The 15,922-nt window shown below is 43.2% G+C and overlaps 1 protein-coding gene across 1 annotated transcript in view; it reads right to left on the reverse strand.

Moving 5' to 3' along the window:
• The window catches only part of LOC142660340 (sulfotransferase 1 family member D1-like), a 40,132-nt gene that overhangs the window by 16,961 nt on the left and 7,249 nt on the right, over window positions 1–15,922 (reverse strand). The window contains 1 exon segment of the mRNA XM_075836940.1: window positions 641–726. Within this exon segment, the coding sequence (XP_075693055.1) occupies window positions 641–675 (35 nt within the window). The 5' untranslated portion in view covers window positions 676–726.

Below are 15,922 nucleotides of genomic sequence, written 5' to 3' on the forward strand. Positions count from 1 at the left end.
GGGGTTATGTTCTGCTGGGTAACCTTAGATCCTGGCTTTCATGTGGATTGTAATGTCCGTGGCTGCGGGCTGTCAGCTCCAACATCCCACTGACAGCCGCAGCCACGAGTCGGCAAGCGCTGGCCCCAGCCTCCTCCTCAGGAGACGCCAGCGCTCGCATCCACTCACCTCTGCCGGATCCCGTAGGGTGCGCGCGCACGCTCGTCCCCACTCTTAAAGGGGCAGCGCGCGCACCGGACCTCATGGACGACCTTTGACCCGTGAGTACCCTGGACTATAAGAGGGGTCCAGCCCCCTAGTTCTATGCCTGAGCATTGTTGTGTTTCCTTAGTCTGTCTATGCAAATTGGTCCCCTAGTGTTTCCTGCTCCTTGTGTTTCCTGTTCCTGTATCCCGATCTAGTGCCGTGCTTGCTATAGTCGGGCTGTGCTGGATACCACGCTTGACTGCCTATCCACGCCTGTCGTCCACCTGCTGCCTAGTTCCTGCCAAGCTACTGTCCGTGCTGCCACAGGTATCCTATATACCATAGACTCAGACCTGCGCCCTGTTGGCCAGCTGCCTTACCGCCAAGGCGGTACGGCTCAGTGGGTCCACAGACCCTTCGTGACATGGATGTTACTTTGACATGAACCACATACCTAAACATAGTTGCAGACCAAGTACACCCCTTCATGGCAACAGTATTCCCTAATGGCCGTGGCGTCTTTCAGCAGGATAATGCGCCCTGCCATACAGCAAAAAGGGGTTAGGACCTGGGTTTCTGCACATGGTTTTGCACTTTTAAATGTTCTTAATTTTGTCTGTGTCTTTTGTATTTTGTCATGTTGTAATAAAGTGATTTAATTCGCATTAGAGGTGCAGTCTGATATACGTGTTCTCAACAAAAAAGGAAAAGAGATGCCTCCAGCTCACCTTATGAACGGACCTATGTTGAATGGTCCTCTGCGCACGGGTCCTCGTGACAGCATACGATTAACTGACTGCTTGTAGGAGAAAAAAGGGGGGTAGATCCAGCGCTGTGGTTTAAAAAGAAACTATTTCCAAGTTTTAATTATATCCATTAAAATTAGGATCAGTTTGCAAGGTTATGATGGTGTCCTGGAATGCTAGGAGTGTAGATCGAAGGTAAATAGCCCACGTGCCTCGAACGCTGCCCGCGTTCCTATTCATGGCTTGAAGTATCTTCAAACCATGAATAGGAACGCGGGCAGCGTTCGAGGCGCGTGGGCTATTTACCTTCGATCTACACTTCTAGCATTCCAGGACACCATCATAACCTTGCAAACTGATCCTAATTTTAATGGTTATAATTAAAACTTGGAAATAGTTTCTTTTTAAACCACAGAGCTGGATCTACCCCCCTTTTTTCTCCTACAAGCATACGTGTTTTCTTGTTTCATAGATTTTACTTTATTTATATACACATTGACTACAGTGGCGAAATAAGTGTACCATGGGCCCTGGGCTGTTGACACAACTTGGGCCACCTTCTTCCCCCTCACACGCAATTCAACACCCCCAACCCACTGACACTGTACCCATCAGTGCCCCTGACGGATACAGGTTTTAGCACTAGATACAGCTGCTCTGTATTCAGGATATAAAGCAGCTGTATCTCAAAAAGTAAAAATAATTTTTAATAAGTATTTAGAAAGGTTGCACCAAACACCATACACTATTTTATTTAAAAAAAACTTTTTGAAAGGTTTACATAGCCTTTAACACATCAAATAAAAACAAATTGTAACACCTCTTTTTAAAGGGTAAGTAAATGTTCAACAAACTTCTGACATGTCATAGTGACATGTCAGAACTTTTGATGGGTGGGGGTCCGGGTGCTGAGACCCCCACCGATCGCTGAAACTAAGTGGCAGAAGCGCTTGTGAGCACTGAGCCACTTCATTTCTGTTCGGCTTTTCCGGAAAGCCAAAGTAGTGGTGTACGGCTCATTAACTTTCTATGAGCCCATACACAAACTGCTTGGCATTCCAGAAACAGAAACCAAGCGGCTCAGCGCTCACACGGGTGCTTCTGCCGCTTCGTTTTAGTGATCGGTGGGAGTCTGCGAGTTTTATGGGACTTACGGAAACAGCGTAGCTCCGCAAGCTACACTGTTTTCTTAACTCCCGACCATGGAATCAGGATGTGGCCAGGAGGCAGCGAGAGCAAAAAAAAAGGTAGATATGTCATATATTTCCCTTATGGGAAAACAGAGGGCTGTATGGGGGGATTATATTGCAAGGGGAGGTGAGGTTGTCTCACTGACTGCTGGGGGCTCTATAGGGAGGTCTGAGTGTCTGATTCTGACATCTCTGTGGGGGGGATAGCCCCCCATAGAGCCCCCAGAAGTTAGTCGCTCAAACCCCCCTATAATACAGCACTAACCAATCATGTTGGCATCTATCTGATCCTCAGGATGTAATATGCTTTATGAAAGTGTGCTTTTCTAAGGAGGATGGGTCTTCCCTTTATACTCACTGCTATTTTACAGTGCGAGAATATTGTGTATAAAAATCGTGGCTGATCGGCCAAATTTCTTCAAATGTGGGTAATTAATGCTCCTCCCTCTCAAACAATGTAGCATAGGGGGTTTACAGGAGTCTTTGGTTAATGCTTTTAGACCATTCAAATAATGTATATATTATCTATCTATATGCTTGTTTATGTGACATTCTTCCTGCCTGCCAGCAGTGTATTTGGTATGTGACTGTTAAGGATAGGATGATGTTTTTCTATATACATGAAGAGTTTAAAAAAAAATTAAAATATGTTCCCATCTACTCTTTGGTGACACAAGTTGGGGAGCCAAACTAATTGGATTTGTGTAAGTTTTCTGCTCATGACCCTGGGAGTAGACAAAGGAATTTACCACAAGAAATTGTTAAGTGTGCTTTTCTGTTTTTTTTTTTGCCTTTTTAGTTTTGTAACTATTTTTAGACTCCCACATTCTCCGGATGGACTAAAATTCGATAAATTTAACTCGTGTGTCAGTCCAGACTAGAAGAGCGAAACAGGTCAGGATTTATTGGGATATGCTGTGCTACTTTTACATGTTGGTTTTAAAATAAAATGTTTTTTTTCCCTGTCCTTTGGGCTCTGCTAGCCTGTGAGTATTGCATGAAAGGCGTGGGTAGGAAATTTTGGCCACAGGTACTGCAGGGTTTTCAGGTTTACTACTTGGCTACACTGAGAGGTTCATTAGACATGTGGCTTGGGGGCGTAGAAACAGGAGGAAAGGTGGAGAACCTGTAGAAGCAGAGCTGCAGTAAACCAACAGAGCCGCTATACTGTGGTCGGAGCCATCTGCTTCCGGCACCGACCACTGCATAGCTTACAGCTGGTCAGATCAGGGTCTGAGTGTCGGACCCCCACCAATCGTATACTGATGACCTGAATAGGTCATAAGTATAAAACAGCCCCCAACCAGGACAACCCCTTTAAGGATGGGTTCACACTGTGCATTTTTCGTTGCGTTTATAACATGATTTTTTTGTTTCGGTAAATAAACTCCCATGAGTTCATCAATCAAAACGAAAAAATGCATGCTTAAAAGCAACAAAAACTCAGTGTGAACTCGGCATGAGTGAAGTGTGAAATTGAGTTTTGGAGAGGGCATTCTGTGTTATTGACAAAGTACACGTTTGGTATGATTATACACAGGATTGCGAGAGGATTCATTTTTTTAAATCTAAAAATATTTGGTTACAGTACATTAAATTACAGTGAAGTGAAGAAAGGATCATTAGGGAACATGTATTTTTTTTCTTATTTATGCCCATTTTCCCCTATACGAAAAACAAAGTTTTTTAGCTCCAGATTGTTTTTTATCATAAAGCCCCATCTGTTCTATTGCATCACTTCAATAGTGAAATTTAGGTTATGACATTCAGATATCAATGATCTTGATCACAAATTGACTAAAGGGATGTCCATTTAGAACAACCCATGTCTATTTGCCCTCTTACGGCAGATTAATTTTATACTTGGGGTGGGGGGCATACAGTGGTGCTTTTTTTCTTTTAGCTACTTGTCTACAGCAGTATACAGATTAATGTTCTGAAGTTATATTTGAGTAAATGGGATTTACTAAAATCTTATTCATTGTGTTTGAGAACTTGCAGTTTTAACGGTTTCCTGCTGACTTTAAAATTGCAGCATGCTCTATTCCAGGGGTCTCAAACTCGGCCGGGTAAGTGGGCCACATATAGAAAAATGTGAAGTTGATAGGCCGCATTACTTTCAAATTTGATACAATACAAAATTATTGTTAATCAATTAGTTATTTGAACTACTATAATAATATTACATTACTATAATACTACTACATTATTATAACAATACTATACTATAACAATACTATATTACTATAATACTACATTACTATAATAATACTACATTACCATAACAATACTACATTACTATAATAATACTACATTACTATAATACTACTACATTACTATAATACTACATTACTATAACAATACTATATTACTATAATAATAATACTACATTACCATAACAATACTACATTACTATAATACTACATTACTATAATAATACTACATTACCATAACAATACTACATTACTATAATACTACTACATTACTATAATACTACATTACTATAACAATACTATATTACTATAATAATAATACTACATTACCATAACAATACTACATTACTATAATAATACTACATTACTATAATACTACTACATTACTATAATAATACTACATTACCATAACAATACTACATTACTATAATAATACTACATTATTATAACAATACTACATTACTATAATACTACATTACTATAACAATACTAAATTACTATAATAATACTACATTATTATAACAATACTACACTATAACCATACTACATTACTATAATACTACATTACTATATTAATACTACATTATTAGAACAATACTACACTATAACAATACTACATTACTGTAATACTACATTACTATAGCAATACTAAATTACTATAACAATACTACACTATAACAATACTACATTACTATAAAACGACATTACTATAACAATACTAAATTACTATAATAATACTACATTATTATAACAATACTAAACTATAACAACACTACATTACTGTAATAATACTACATTACTACAATAGTACATTACTATAATAGCACTACTACATTACTATAGCACTACATTACTACTGTATAATAATACTACATTACTATAACAATAATACTACAATACTATAACAATACTACATTACTATAATAATACTACATTACTATAATAATATTACATTACTCTAATAATATTACATTATTATAAGAATACTACATTACTATAATACTACATTACTATAACAACACTACATTACTATAACAATACTACATTACTATAATACTACATTACTATAAGGGTATGTTCACACACACTATTTACGGACGTAATTCAGGCGTTTTACGCCTGGAATTACGGCCGAAAATACTGCTTGAAAGCATCGGCAAACATCTGCCCATTCATTTGAATGGGTTTTACGATGTACTGTGCAGACGGTCAATTTGTTTACGCGCTGCTGTCAAAAGACGGCGCGTAAAAAAGATACACGCGTCAAAGAAGTGCATGTCACTTCTTGGGACGTAATTGGAGCCGTTTTCCATTGACTCCATAGAAAAACAGCTCCAATTACGTCCGTAATGGACGCTGCGAAAAACGCCTGCACATGCCATTACGTCTGAAATTCAGGAGCTGTTTTCGCCTGAAAACAGCTCCGTAATTTCAGCCGTAACGGACGTGCACGTGTGAACATACCCTAACACTACATTACTATAATAATACTACATTACTATAATACAGCTAGGTTTAAACTTAACGCAAATTTGCGAGTTTACTCCACGTGCCTATTTCAACAATCCAATTTTACAGTTTAAGTGTTGCTAAATGCAGTCCGGTGACTCAGTTGGCATCGTTTGGCAGACAAACAAATGTCAAAATTAGGCAGCCCCTTTTTAGATAGTGCCACAGAGCCCTCTATAGATAATGCCACAATACCCTCTGTAGATAATGCCACAGTGCCCTCTGTAGATAATGCCACAGTGCCCTCTGTAGATACTGCCACACACCCACCCGTAGATAATGCCACAGTGCCCTCTGTAGATAATTCCACAGTGCCCTCTGTAGATACTGCCACAGTGCCCTCTGTAGATGTGGCCACAGTGCCCTCTGTAGATTCTGCCACAGTGCCCTCTGTAGATGCTGCCACAGTGCCCTCTGTAGATGCTGCCACCGTGCCCTCTGTAGATGCTGCCACAGTGCCCTCTGTAGATGCTGCCACAGTGCCCTCTAGATGCTGTCACAGTGCCCTCTGCAGAAGCTGCCACACACACCACTTGTAGATAGTGCCACACACCCCCCCCAGTAAATAGTGCCACACACACCCCCAGTAGATAGTGCCACACACACCCCCAGTAGATAGCTCCATTGAGGCTCCCTCCAGGAGTCGAATCCCCAGCCAGAGCGTTGCCGACGCTTTGGCCAGGGATTCCTCTACTGGAGGAGCCCCTGACATCACTGTCCATACATATATGGCCAGATATGTCAGGGGCAAGCCCAGAGCCGGGCAAAGCGCTAGTAGAACTCCTACTGGGATTCCAGCTGTGCTCCCGACATCACTGTCCAGCTCTGGGGAAGCCCTAGACACCGCTGTCCATATATGGACAGCAATGTCAGGGAATTCCACAGAGTCCCGGAGTAGAGCCTATACTAGCGCTCTGCCCAGGATTCCGCTGTGGGGAAGCCCCAGGCATCGCATGTCCATATATGGATGGCGATGTCAGGGGGATTACACAGAGTCCTGGAGCGGAGCCTATACTAGCGCTCTGTCCGGGACTCCGCTCTGGGGAAGACTCTGACAACACTGTCCATATATGGACAGCGATGTCAGGGGATTCCACAGAGTGCCGGAGCAGAGCCTATACTAGTGCTCTGCTCAGGACTCCGCTCTGGGGAAGACCCTGATAACACAGTCCATATATGGACAGCGATGTCAGGGAATTCCACAGAGTCTCAGAGCAGAGCCTATACTAGCGGCTCTGTGTCCCGCGGGCCGCAGATGACAGCCACAGGGGCTGCATGCGGCCCGCGGTCCGCGTGCTTGAGACCCCTGCTCTATTCATTGTGATTGTTTTACTTTATCCTTATTAACTTCAATGGGGGAAAAAAGCTGAATTGAAAAGAACATCATTTTTACATTAAGTACCATGATAGCAGTTTTCTGTAGATTAACTATGTAGATTAACTATATATAAAATCATCATATAATAAAGTTGCACTTCAATGCAACAGCAGGGAGTGGTTGTCAGCCTATTAAATTATTAGTAAAAATAAACAAGGTATTGATGTGGAACATAGTGAGGCTGCATGCACACGACCGTAGGTTTTATCCACAATTACGGATCTGTAATTGCGAATAAAATACTGACACATTCATTTCTATCAGCCACACCTTCCCGTATATTTATGGGTGTGTATCCGGGCCGTAGACATGAGCCGCAAAAATCAGGACCTGTCTTATTTTTCGCATTTACGGACCGTGCTCTTCTACTTATTACTGTGAGCACAGTCTGCAAATACGGATGACACTCCGTGGCCTTTCCGTGCAGTATTTGCTGACCGTAAATACTGCACGGTCATGTGCATGGGGCCTAATAGAGTTGTCTCAGTAAGAAGGAATACTCACCAAAATGAAGTATTCACTCACTCGTCTGTTCGGCCAATGAGTAAAAACATTCTGACATACTTTATTTACACTGATTTAGTGTAATCTGAGGCATCTATTCTTGTTTGTTATTACAGTTTTATTCTATTCTGTGCAGTCTTCTGATTTATACAAAGAAAACTGCTTTATCATTGAACACCTGGACATTTATTATAAGCATGGTAACCCAATACTAAATGCAAGTTAATAAACAGAGCCCAACCTGTAAAGTAGGGTTGTAAGCGGATTACCTCTTCACATAGCAACTGCTTTCTCAGGAATTAAATTTACTCCATTGTGGATTGATAAATTCTCAGATCATTAAAGCAATGTGGACCAGAACCAGAGTAGCAAGTCCATTTGCAATCCATGTAGCTACATAATAGTCCATGAGTAGACTTACAAATGCAATTATTTCACGAGGACTGAAAGTCCTGTCAACCTCTGCCAGCAGAGTAGTAACATCAGGCTTATCTAAATTGGCTGTTATCAAATTTTTTGATGCTTGTAAAATAAAGTTTTTTTGATAATAACTTTAAAAGGGTTTTCCAAGTTCAGCAAAAAGTGGGCAAGGAGCAGGAACAGTGTTAAAATAATAAACTAACCAATACTCTCCTAATAAATCCAATGCCGCTCCAGTGCTCCTCGCTGGTCTTTGTTTACTTGGCTGCAGCGATGATGTGGCCAACTAGACATGTAAACCCTGCAGCCAATCAGTGGCCTCAGCAGTGTACGGCAAGAGACCACTGTGGCTAATGATTGGCTGCAGCAGTCACATGTCTAAACAGAGACTGGCAAGGAGCACCAGAGCAACGATTTTTCAGGTGAGTATCGATTCACTTTTTATTTTAACGCTATTCCTGCTCAGGGGTAGACACAAACAGTTTAGGGCCCCTTTGCAAGAATAGCATATGGGCCCCTTGCTCTCCAATATCTCATTATACATCACTCTCTTTTCTCTCTAACAAGCCATGTCTACAGGGCCGGTGTCAGCACTACACTTGAGGGGCCCACTCGTCCGCTGGTTGCTGACGCTGCCATTGTCACGGCTTCACTGTCCATATATGGACAGTAATGTAAGGAGGAGAGAAAGAGTCCCAGTCAGAGAGCTAGAAGCGGCTCTGCTCCGGGTCTCCATCTTTGGGAAAGCCCCTGACATTACTGTCCATATATGGACAGTGGTATCAGGAGCAGAGCAGTGTCCCAGGCAGTGGCGTAGCTACAGGGGTCACAACGGTTGCAACTGCCCCGCAGGGCCCCCGTTGCCACACAGCGCTGACCACGCTGGTCCTGCTTCCAACTGAATCGCACATTCAGTTGGGTTCAATGCTGGAGCCTTGCACCAGCATTCACTGTGCCGCGAGCGGCGCTGCGCAGGCAGGCACGATGTATTGACGTCATCGCGCATGTCTCGCCGAGTCATTCATAGCACAGTACAAAGGAGGAAAAGGATTTCCTCCACCCGTCGTGGAAACGGGGATAGGTAAGTAATTATGTTATTATTTTTCTAATAGGTACATACATATGGGGGAATTATACTGAGTATGGGAGGGGGGCTCATGTGGTAGCTGCTGAGGGGGCATTATACTGTATTCGGGGCATTATAAGTATTCGGCCGCTAAGGGGGGCATTATACTGTATGGGGCAGCTATGAGGGGCTTTATACTGTATGGGGGGCATTATACTGTATGGGGCAGTTATGGGGGGCATTATACTGTATGGGGGCATTATACTGTATGTGGAATTCTTGCACCAGGGCACATGAGCCTTTAGCTACGCCCCTGGTTCCAGGCAGAGTGCTAGTCCTGCTCTGCCTGGGACTATGGCTCTGGGGTTTCCCCTGACAACACTGTCCATATATGGACAGTGACGTCAGGGGCTTCTCCTGAAGCCGAATCCCCAGCCAATGTGTCGGCAATGCTCTGACTGGGGATTCCACTCCTAGAGGGAACCCCAAAGGCGACACCTACAGGGAGGGGGTCTGTCTGGCACTACCGGGGAGGGGGGCTGTCTGGCACTACCAGGGAGGGGGGCTGTGGGGCACTATAAGGAAGGATAGAGCGGCACTGCCTGGGGGCTGCTGTTGGGCACTGCCTGGGAGGAGGGGGCTGTGTGGTACTACCAGAGAGGAGGCGGCTGTGTGGCACTACCTGGGAGGGGGGGGGCTGTGTGGCAGTACCTGGTAGTGGGGCTGTTTGACACAGAGGGCACTAAATTTACATCCACAGAGGGCACTAAATTTATGGGGTACAAACTGGGGGCCTAACGTCTATAGGGGGGCACAAAGTGACGTTTTCTGCTATTTTACTGCCACCGTGAGTTCCCCCGCAAAGGGGCCTACTAAGTCTGTGTCGCCCAAGGGCCCACATAAACCAGGAGCGGGCCCTGCATGTCCATGTCTGTCTTGCTAACCATAAAGTTTCTTAGCTCAGGCATTTGCATGAAATTTAATAGATAGAATGCTGCTTTAAGGTGACAGTGGGCACCCTTGCCTACTGGGCCCCTGTGCAGCTCCACAAGCTGCACCAATGGTATGTCTGTCCCTATTCCTGCTCCTTGCCCATTTTTTTATTTTTTGCTGAAAACCCCTTCAATGTGGTACAGTCAAATAATATATGACATGGTATATGAAGTATTACAGCCATATGTGACAGACCCAGGAGTTTTGTTTTAGAGGCATAAATCAACAAAAAATAAAATCAATGTGCAGCTGCTTATCTATTGTGATTGCAATGCATAAGCAAGTAAACACAAAAAAGCAGCAATGCTCTACAGGTGCTAAAATATATGAAAATGGTAAATATTTTAATAATTTTAAATTGCCATACTGCTATATTTATATTTTCAAGGAATTGGCCCATCTTGACAACCTGTATCCATATATCCTATTAGGGCATATGGACATCATAGAGCGGGAGTGCATCGCTCGGGAACCCCTTCTACGTGCCAGAGAGGAAAGCTTCTAACAAGCAGTGGCTTTTGCTCTGGTCTGTCTATGTATTAGAAATGGCTGCATGTAATAATATATGTAATGTCTATTCACTGTCTAAACACTTCAGTATCGTTAATGTGTTAGTATAAGACAGCACATAGTGATCTAAAAGGATCCCTATGCGCTGACTAAATGAATGGAGAGGAGTGCATGACGCTGGGTCTAAAGTAAAAACACGCCCACTTGGGCATTAAGAAACTCATTAGCATAATGCTAAAATCGATAATAAAGTGGGGAAAACAGATCGTTTTTTAAATAAAAAGCACTGCTGTCACCTACATTATAGCGCCGATCTCCTTATGTAGGAGATAGGGCACTTATAATGTGGTGACAGAGCCTCTTTAAACAACGCCTACCAAAAAAATGTCTGGAGTAGAATGATTATAGCACGTATGGCTACCTTTTGTATGTAATAGGGAAGATGTCATATGTGGAGTCCAGGTTTTGCGATATCTATCGTTCGAATTCAAACCCAGAAACTCCTGTCTCCCAGGCAGTAGATCTTCTCATTGAGCCATCAGTGATGTTGGACAGCTCTGTTGCTAAACCTGTTGTGTAGTTTCTCTTGATTCTTACATCTTGATATTCCTTGCCATGTTTGTATAATAAGGCTGGGTTCACACGACCTATTTTCAGACGTATTGGAGGCGTTTTACGCCTCGAAATACGTCTGAAAACAAGCCTCGAATACGTCGGCAAACATCTGCCCATTCATTTCAATGGGTTTGCCGACGTACTGTGCCGATGAACCTGTAATTTTACGCGTCGCTGTCAAAAGACGGCGCTTAAAATAACAGCCTCGTCAAAGAAGTGCAGGACACTTCTTGGGACGTAATTGGAGCCATTTTTCATTGAATCCAATGAAGAACAGCTCCAAATTACGTCCGTAATTGACGCCTCGCAAAACGCGAGTACGAGCAATTACGTCTGAAATGCAGGAGCTGTTTTCTCCTGAAAACAGCTCCGTAATTTCAGCCGTAATTGACGTTATCGTGTGCACATACCCTTAGACTCACCCACTTGGCTTCCTATTTAAGCCTGGACCTTGCAGTTCCTCCTTGCCAGACTATTAGGCTGGGTTCACACACCCTATTTACGGACGTAATTTGGGCGTTTTAACCTCGAATTACGTCCGAAAATACGGCTCGAATGCGCCGGCAAACATCTGCCCATTCATTTGAATGGGCTTTACGATGTTCTGTGCCGACGGTCATTTTTTATACACGCCGCTGTCAAAAGACGGCGCGTAAAAAAGACACCCGCGTCAAAGAAGTGCCTGTCACTTCTTGGGACGTAATTGGAGCCCAATTACGTCCGTAATGGACGCAGCGAAAAACGCCGGCAACATGCCATTACGTCTGAAATTCAGGAGCCGTTTTCTCCTGAAAACAGCTCCGTGATTTCAGTCGTAATGGATGCTGCCGTCTGAACATACCCTTAATGTACCTGCCTCTAGTCTAGTCCCTTGCCACCTCTCTACAAGCTATTGCTCCCTTTTTGTGTACCGAATTTTGATTGTATCTTGACCATGTTTCTGCCTAACACTACAAACTGTTGCTGCTTATCTGGACTGTTATTTGACTACTTTTGCTTTTATCACCCGCCTGCCCGATCGCTTTAGCCACTGTACTCCGAATTTGCCACAGACCTTTACATCCATAGGCTAGAGCATAAAAAATATTGTTCCCGTTTGTACTAGCTATCAATGGTGGTCTCAGCACATCGACCCTGACAATCACAGCATCTGACATGGCTCTATGAAATGTCATAAGTTGCTGGAAGTGAGAGCTATACTTTAAAGCACTCCACTTTTTTTGCCCCCTTCATTTGTACATTGGTGTTTCAGTGGAGCGCTGTGTGCAGACAAACTTAGAGATTCCTGCTTTCGGGTCCTGCGCTGGACCACCTGATCTTCAATCTGACCTGTTTGTGCTCACTGTGCTTTTAAGTAAACCGGAACTCAGGTTCTCAATGCTTACCTATGGGAGCCATAACGAGGCTCCCATAAGAATGCATTGGGAGCCTGAGTTCCGGTTTAAGTGTATAGGAAGTTGCATAAATAGCAATTCTCAATTATACTCTAATTAGGGTAAATGCTTAGATTGGGAATAGTAAAAGTATTCTAACCAGCTAATACAGTGGGGTTCAAGTACTATTTGGCTAAAGGGGCATAAATGGGCAGCACCAATTCTATTGTCTAGAGCCGAATAGCAAATGAGGTCCAAAGACCATGAGCTGGAAGACGTTCTGCTATTTTTCTGAATGTATTTATTTCTTAAATACATGTGTCGGCTGCTGTCATTTGTCAGGCAGGGTTGATCTTTATTCCCAGTCTGTCCCTGCAAACAATCATTTTACCATATACTTAGCACATACTGTTCCATACAATTTGTTTCCTTTTAGCATGTTCTTATCGTTTCTTCCCTTTCACCTGCATATGCTTTAGCTTAGCTCACCCCTGATTTCTTCTAACATACCAAAGTCCAATCATGCTCTATTCTTTATGAGTGAGCAAACAAACTGCTTAGCTGATGATGGCAAGGTTCAATCTTCTGTTTCAATATGATGGTGAAAATATACTTTGGTTATCTATACATTGGATCATTCGAATTAAAACTGGCCACATATTGTTAGGCGTTCCGGGTGTGTATGTTCAGCGTACGCGCCAGGAAATGCTCCCAACGTATATGCTGAACGTATCAATAAGGTATTACGGGCAAGATCTATGCCAAAAGAGATTTATGCGTTGGCATACTTTTTCTTTTTTCTGTACTGAAAAACATAGTCACTTTTCAATACAGAGGCATTTCACCATTGAGGCTATATTCACACACTAGACTAAAAACGTCTGAAAATACGGAGCTGTTTTAAAAGGAAAACCGCTCCTGATTTTCAGACGTTTTTTAAGCCACTCGCGATTTTCGCTGCATTTTTTACGGCCGTTTTTGGAGTTGTTTTCAATAGAGTCTATGAAAAACAGCGCCAAAAATGTCCCAAGTAGTGACCTGCACTTCTTTTTCGCGGCTGTTTTTTACGCGGCCGTTTTTCAAAACGGCTGCGTAAAAAAACGTCCCATCGGAACAGAACGCCGTTTTTTCCATTGAAATCAATGGGCAGATGTTTGGAGGCGTTCTGCTTCCCGAAAATAGGCCATGTGAACATACCCTTACTGCACAGTATACTTTTTTTTTTAAATATAGTTTCATACATTAGAGCTTTAGGTTCAGTGCATACATCTATAGATTTTACCAACATACAGTATGTGCTGAATGTAAAGGAAAAAATGAAGTGTGAACAGTCTTATAGTCAGGCCCCATGCACACGGCCGTAATTTTGATCCGCCATTACGGAGCGATTAATTGCAGATCAAAGTACGGACCCATTAATTTCTATTACCCACGGACACTTTCACGTAGATTTATGGGAAGGTTTCCGGGCCGTAGAAAGTATCCACAAAAAATAGGACATGTCCTATTTTTTGATTTTACGGACCATGCTTCCATACTTTATAATGGGAGCACGGCCCGCATATGTGGGTGACTGTCCGCGGCCGGCCATAATACAGCCATGTTCAGGGGGCCTCAGTAAGTTTGAAAATAGATATACATATCCATGTAGTTCAACATGTCCTCTAGTTTTGATCCAGAGGTTGTTTAGAATTGTCCTTGTTTTAGAGGGGAAATTTTTTTTTCTCAGAATGTTAGCTGTGTGGGAATGATAAAAAACAAACAAACAATTAATTTATACACAATAGACCACGTATATTATTTTATCAGTTATATGAATTTACTCCTGACTTTGGTGAAAACTGCACAAGTTAAAAAGTCACTTCTAAGATTTGTGATAAAAGACATTTCCGTGCAGAAATTGACCAGCGGTGCGGATTTTTGAAACCTTCGTGTCTCGGCTGCGGAATGGTTACATATTTGTTGCAGACTTTCTCCATGGAGTTCAAGAGATAAATGGAATTCTGCAACAAATAGCAAGTCTTGCGATTCTTGCTGCAGAAAATATGCAAATTCTCAGAAAAAAAAAATCGAAGCAAAACGTTTCACTTTGAAAAGTACTCACACAGAGCGGCCCTGACACGGTCACAACGCCGCTAACAACCGCACCGGCACCATGTTCGGTGCGGCTGTCAAACAGCCTATTAGTGGCCGCATGTGAACGCGGGTAAACCGTCCCTTTATCTGCAAAATCGTGCAGCCATGAATTAATACACTCTTTATGGCCGCGCGATTTTGCAAATTACAACAACTTACATTCTCTATGGCAGCGCCGGAAAAAGCCGAACACTGCACTCGGCTATTTCCGACGCTCCCATAGAGAATGAATGGAGCGGCAGTGCCCATGTAACCGGAATACCTCGAGGTATTTGACAGCCGCTCCTACATAGCGCCAGCGCGGTTGTTGGCTGCGTTGCGACCGTGTCCTAATCCTGGTGTTCTTAGGGTATGTTCACACGGCAGCGTCCGTAACGGCTGAAATTACGGGGATGTTTTCAGGAGGAAACATCCCCGTAATTTCAGCCGTAATGGCATGTGCAGGCGCTTGAACGCCGCGTCGATTACGGACGTAATTGGCGCTGCTTTTCATTGGAGTCAATGAATAACGGCTCCAATTACGCCCCAAGAAGTGACAGGTCACTTCTTTGACGCGGGCGTCTATTTACGACCCGTCTTTTGACAGCGGCGCGTAAATATACGCCTCGTGTGAACAGACAAACGTCAGCCCATTGCTTTCAATGGGCAGATGTTTGTCAACGCTATCGAGGCGCATTTTTCGGACGTAATTCAGGGCAAAAACGCCCGTATTACGTCCGTAATTAGTGTGTGTGAACATACCCTTACAGCGACGCCTCACTCCTACCCATCTGGTGTTAGTGCTGCTGGCCTCCTAGGATGACGTTTTATACCGTGTGGCTGCTGCAGCAATCAAAGACTGCAACTGTCACATGGGAGAATACGTCATCCCAGGGGGCTGGCAGCACTGACACCAGATGGGGTAGGAGTGAGGCGTAGCTATAGGAGACCAGAGGGAGGTAAGTATTGAGTTTTCTTTTTCTCCCTATATCTGGTGTCAACAGCAGCAATTCCAGCCGAAAGTGTGCATCAAATCAATCACAATTTGGTGCGGACTTTCGGATGAAGTTCCCTGCAGTATCAGGGTCGGATTTACTGTGGAGC

This window comes from Rhinoderma darwinii, chromosome 9, assembly GCF_050947455.1.
Source record: "Rhinoderma darwinii isolate aRhiDar2 chromosome 9, aRhiDar2.hap1, whole genome shotgun sequence".
Taxonomy (NCBI): Eukaryota; Metazoa; Chordata; class Amphibia; order Anura; family Rhinodermatidae; genus Rhinoderma; species Rhinoderma darwinii.